Raw genomic sequence first — 6185 nt, forward strand, 5'->3', positions numbered from 1 at the left:
CTATACACACCATAAAACTGAAACTGTTCGAAATGTGTTATGTGAGTGGTTATTGTTGTTGTTTTATGGCAAATGCACGAATGAAATGCACACAGAACTAGAGTTTTACTATCTGAGGTTTACCACTGTGACCAAACCCATCTTTTTATCTAATGTGTTTAGGGTTCATGCATATTCATTAAAAAAAATATATCATTGGGCATGCATGAGAGCCGACTGATGTTGTTACTGACAAAAAGATACAAAGAAACACTAACATTCGTTTCTCCCTTGATAGCATATATAAAATACAGTGTACTGTACAGTACTGAAATCACCCAAGAGACACATGTATTTGTCTCCTCCTAGTGGAGGAAACGAGTGCACAGTGTGCGCTCTCCTAACAGACGAACACGTCTTGAAAAACATCGTTAACCCGCGAAATACATTTTTTTTTGTGCCGAAAATAAAAACTACCGCATAAAACAATGTTTTTCTAATATATGAACATAGTCCTTAGGATAATTAGCTTTTATTTTGCTACTACAGTACAGTGGGGGTATAGCTCAGTGGTAGAGCATTTGACTGCAGATCAAGAGGTCTCCGGTTCAAATCCGGATGCCCCCTATTTTGAACCCGCTAATGCGCGAGCTGTGGAGGGGCTGGTGTTATCAAGACAAGTAAATAAAGTGTAATGCAGCTGTTAACTGTTCGGAATATAAACCTTGGATTGCTGATTGACTGACAACCGTGGCACCATTTACCACAGGTATGAGAAAACATTTATTTTTACTGCTCTGATTACGTTGGTAACCAGCTAATATAAGGCACCTTGGGGGTTTGTGATACATGGCCAATATACCACGGCTAAAAGGGCTGTGTCCAGACACTCCCCGTTGCGTAAGAACAGCCCTTAGCCGTGGTATATTGGCCAGCCAATCGGCATTCAGGGCCCGAACCACCCAGTTTATAACAGACCATATACAACTGGTATGACAAAACATTTATTTTTACTGCTCTAATTACGTTAGTAACCCGTTTACAATAGCAATAAGGCACCTCGGCAACCCCACGAAATGTACATAGAAATGTGAGTTAAATTAAAATCTGGTCCCAATTCCGAAATCACTTTAGCCCTAAACAAGCAAGCAGTTTCTCTCTATTAACATCTAATCAGACATAATACAGAACATTCATCTGCCTTCCTTGGCAAATACAAAATCTGCATGGGAGCAAGACATGGGTGTTCCATATATATATATGGAACAAAAATACAACATGTAAAGTGTTGGTCCCATGTTTTCATGAGCTGAAATAAAAGATCCCAGAAATGTGTTGTTCACAAATTTGTTGGGATAACCCATCCACCTGACAGGTGTGGCATGTCAAGAAGCTGATTAAACAGATTGATCAGTATACAGGTGCACCTTGTGCTGAGGACAATAAAAGGCCACTCTAAAATGTGCAGTTTTGCTACACGACAATGCCACAGATGTCTCAAGTTGTGAGGGAGTGTGTAATTGACATGCTGACTGCAGAAATGTTGAACAGACCTGTTGCCAGAGAATTGAATGTTCATTTCTCTACCATTAGCCACCTTCAACATCATTTTAGAGAATATGGCAGTACATCCAACCGGCCTAACAACTGCAGACCACGTGTAACCACACCAGTCCAGGACCTCTACAACCGGCTTCTTCACCTGTGGGATCGTCCGAGGGGGGGGGGGGTTACTGAGGAATATTTCTTACTGTAAAAAACGCTTTGTGTGGAAAAACTCATTCTGATTGACTGGGCCTGGCTCCCAAGTAGATGGGCCTATGCCCTCCCATCACTGCACCCCTGCCCAGTCATGTGAAATCCTAATATATTTATTTCAATTGACTGATTTCCTTCTATGAAGTGTAACTCAGTAAAACCTTTGAAATTGTTGCATGCTGCACTTAGATTTTTGTTCAGTATATCCATCATTGGTTCAGGCGTTCCCAAATTGTTCCATGTGTAATTCCCCTACTACAGAAAAGGCAGCCCAGTCACCAGTTATCAATAATAACATTTATTTGTACAAAAAATATTTTGTACCGTAAAATACATAGCCACTGTATATATATAAAAATACATGATTAACCTGTTTTAAAATCAGACAATACTTGTTTGTCATCTTGCTTTTTACAGAAAGCATGCTACTATTTTACACTGTCAAGCAAACCCCTTTTTTCTTATTTGATATAAATACTTCAAGTAATTTGTGCATTGTTAGCTTAAAAGGCTGAGCACCAGTCTGATCACCATTAGGTCTGGCCTCTTAACCTGTTGTACTGTGGTTTTCCTCAAGGTCAGAGGTACAAATCTGTATGTTAAAGAAATCCAATGCAACCTCCCATTCTACCTCTGTGGAGTTCATGAGGACAGGAGGCTTAAATACTGTGATAGGTCCCTTTTCAGCTTATGTGGGGCATATTGTGTCATCCTCATGGAGTCAGGTCTGACAGGTAGGGATTCTTATGTAAACATGGTGGACCTCTAGAACGGAGTCTCACACACACACACACCACACATAGATGCTAACGCACATGCACACTGGCACACCCTGGCATGTCTAGCTAAGGTTATGCCAGGTTCCTCCAGGCCTCCTCTATCCCGAGGCAGACCTGGACTCTGGTCAGCCCTGGCATACACACTAAGGGCTGGGTAAGGCATGAGGGTGACAGGGCAGGACTGGGGCCACCCCTGGGGCTCAGAGGGGCAGTGTCACTACAGATAGTGGAGATCCTGATCTGGGCACTGTGGCTTTGGCTGTGACGTCTGAGAGGTTGTGTTTGTTGGATCAAAGGATAGCTGTCCTGGTTCCAATTGGGATGAGCCCACGGAAGGAGTTCTAACTGGCCAGGACACGAGACCTCATCCAGTCCAGACTGGCAGGTAGTCTGGAGGTTAGGAGAAAGAGATGGAAATGGTTTTGAAAATTAAACTGTGTTTGAGTGACTTAAGGTTATTTATGGGAATGTTATAACACACACACACACGGAGGAGGCCCAGGCGTGTCTGTAGTTATGCAGTGTACTCACCCCTCCCCTGTGAGGGCACAGCAGGCCTGTACATGCCAGGAGTGGGCTGTGATGGAGCTGAGGGTAAGGCACTGGGAGATCTCTGCCACTGTCATAGAGTCCTTCATGTCCTGCTTGTTGGCCAGAACTAGAATCGCAGCATTCTGTAGGTCCTACACACCAGTCAGACAGGACAGGAGAGAAAGGCAGGGTTACATTCTGTAGGTCCTACACACCAGCCAGACAGGAGGCACAATTATGTCGTTTTTATATTCAACATATTTACACGTCTGAGCGTTTCCTGTGGAAATCTACAGAATCTCTCTGCTGCGATGTCTCAGATAATAGAAAATAGCAGCATCAGCGGAACAGAAACTGAATAGCTCAGCTGTCAATACACTGGGGAAATGTTGAAACAACCCATCATTGTTTGAAATCAGTTTGTTTGCTCTGTAGTGGTGATATGAGTCATATTGAGAGCATGAACACAGCTCACGCGTCAACATGTTAAAGCTGCAATATGTCACTTTTTGGGCCACCTGATCAAATTCACATAGAAATGTGAGTTATAGATCTGTCATTCTCATTGAAAGCAAGCCTAAGAAGCAATTTTATACACCAGCTTCAAACAGCTAAAAATATTATATTTTTGGTTATCAAAAAGATATTTCACAGCAGTTTGGATTGCTTGTTTGTCACAAACTGAAATTAGGTGAACTATTACAATTTTAGCAACCAGGAAATGGCTGGTTTCTGTATATTGCACCTTTAAAAAGATACATTAGGTGAATGACAATGGAACGTGAACCACCTAGAAAACAAAGTGCCCTTATTCTTAAAAGTAATCCTCAATCATCCACCTGTTGATACAATAAGGAAATTACAATCGGCTGATATTTCTGGCGTGTCACATACAGGAAAAAGGAAGTTAAGAATGAAGTGTACTTTCCTGCATTTGAAACTGGTCTTCAGAAAAAAAAATCTAAACAGTGAGGTTGAGCTGATCCTCCCTCCCCCTTCCCATAATCTCCCCCAAAAGCCCCAGGTGGTTGTTACCTCATGTGCAAGCATGCGGTGAAGTTCATCTTTGTTCAGATTTAGGCGCTCGCGGTCTGTGCTGTCCACAACCAGAATCACAATCTAAAAAGAGACAAAACAACTGAATACCCAGGCCAAAGGGGACCAACTTACTCACTTAAACTTTACCCCAGGCTCTGAGTGCTCTCATCTCATCAACATTTAACATGACTTCAGTAACAGTCTAGTGTGTTAGAGGAATACTCAGGACAGCAGACTGATATGGTTAGTTCTGTAACAGATGATGTAATCGTGTCCCCATGCCTTATCAATGACAACAACAATCAGCTGCCGGTTAAAGTGTAATAACTCAATGTTGGCCTGATCGTTGGAGAGCTGGAAATCATCTTGTCTCCAGCTGTAGCTATTCAGACAGTCTCGGAGGGAAAGGGAAGTTAAAGCTAAAAGTGTTTAGGCATTAGCACCTTCATCAGGGTTCTATTTCTACTCCAGCTGTAACTGGCCAGAAACCAACCTGTACACACTTTGTTACATAAAAAAAAACACACATGTTGTTCCTCGACAAAGACATTCTGCGGCACACACACCAAGAGATTCGTACCTCTGTGTTGCAGTAGTAGGAGTTCCAGCTGGCTCTCAGGCTTTCCTGGCCTCCGATGTCCCACACCAGGAAGCGGGTCTTGCGTACAGAGATCTCCTCTACGTTACTGCCAATGGTGGGGGAGGTGTGAACCGCCTCTTTGGTAAGGCTGAGAGGACAGAGTGATTGTTATGACTAAGTGATTATAAATATAATTTGCATAAATTTGAGACTTATGTGATCATGAATTATACAAATCTATTTTGATATCACTCACAATTGGTAAAGGATAGTGGTCTTCCCAGCATTGTCCAGGCCCACTATGATCACTTTGTGTTCTATGAGAAAAGGAAAGAGGAAAGTGATTTACACACTTCTACACAACAGACACACAGATTGCCATTCACAGACCTGTGACTCCCAAAGCTAATCAAACATCACCATGACAACACATCTGACTGATGGACTCTCTTTGAAGGGTCTAGCCATGGATTCAAATACCAGATATGAAAAACATGGGCAGACATCTTTATTATCCAAAGGGGTCAAAACCTCTGTTTGCAGTGTTACTATTAGGTAAAACAAGGGCCATTTGACCCTGATAGTCAACCCCAGCGACCTAACCTGCCATCATCTCATCAACGAGGTAAACAGTACTGATTGACAAAATGTTATCGGTTACATAATATTAATGCAATTCACTATCACTACCGCTACATAGAAAACAGATAATTACATGGGACACGTGTGCAGAACGTTGACAGTGAACAGAACATCCAGTACGGACTATCTCGTGTCCGACAGAAATTAACCAGTTATTGGAAGGTGTAGTTAGAAATTTAGCTACAATTTTGGCTATGCCGAAATTAACCATTTTTTAAACTGTCACTAACGTTATTGAAAATCACGTCTAACAGTTTTTCTTGCGTTCTCATAATTTAAATCCAGTCCATAACAACACTCTGCTACAAAGCAGCTAACGTTATCAAACCAAGCAAGCAGAAATTATCAGGCACGGAGTGGAGATTAACGTTATTTAGGAGCAACAATAATAGCAGTAAATTAGCTAAATGTATCCAGGCACACAACTGATTACCTCTGTCTCCGAAGACAGTCATCAGCTTGGTAAAGAGTAGTCCCATATCCACCGGTGATGAGAATGAAGACAACTCAAAGAAATATGAAAATATTTCAAACACAGCAAATCAGATAGCTGTTAACGGTAGCTGGCTAGCTAGCACAATAGGCAGCCCACACTTCAAGCTAACGTTAGCTAGCTAAATAACTGTACTGATAACTAACCCTGTGCTGTGCATCGAGGCTATTAAGCCAACTACCTGGAAAACATTAGGTAGCACAACCTAGAAAGGTATTTTTTCTGACGTTCGTCGACACAAACAAAAGGAGATATGTGCCCATGGGTTGTCTATCGATACCAAATTGATTCTGCGATCAAATGAGGCAATGCATTCTTTTACTTTTACTGCTAGATTTTGGGGGATGATTGGAGCGAGTCACAGAAAAAGGCGGGGCAAAGGAAT

General features: G+C 42.0%; 1 protein-coding gene and 1 non-coding gene across 2 annotated transcripts; one reads left to right on the plus strand and one right to left on the minus strand.

The window, feature by feature from the left end:
* Window positions 1-534: 534 nt before the first annotated feature.
* On the plus strand, window positions 535-606 carry trnac-gca. The gene has a single exon. It is a non-coding gene; the product is annotated as a tRNA-Cys (tRNA).
* A 1315-nt stretch (window positions 607-1921) lies between these two features.
* Window positions 1922-6170, minus strand: LOC110538145 (ADP-ribosylation factor-like protein 5B). The gene is made up of 6 exons (XM_021624772.2): window positions 5741-6170; window positions 4922-4982; window positions 4666-4813; window positions 4083-4166; window positions 3048-3199; window positions 1922-2906 (listed from the first exon to the last, which is right to left on the minus strand). The coding sequence occupies exons 1-6, from the start codon at window positions 5784-5786 to the stop codon at window positions 2858-2860; spliced, it is 540 nt and encodes a 179-aa protein (XP_021480447.1). The 5' UTR covers window positions 5787-6170; the 3' UTR covers window positions 1922-2857.
* Between the last annotated feature and the right edge of the window lie 15 nt (window positions 6171-6185).

The sequence above is a fragment of the Oncorhynchus mykiss genome, chromosome 12, assembly GCF_013265735.2.
Source record: "Oncorhynchus mykiss isolate Arlee chromosome 12, USDA_OmykA_1.1, whole genome shotgun sequence".
Lineage (NCBI taxonomy): Eukaryota > Metazoa > Chordata > Actinopteri > Salmoniformes > Salmonidae > Oncorhynchus > Oncorhynchus mykiss.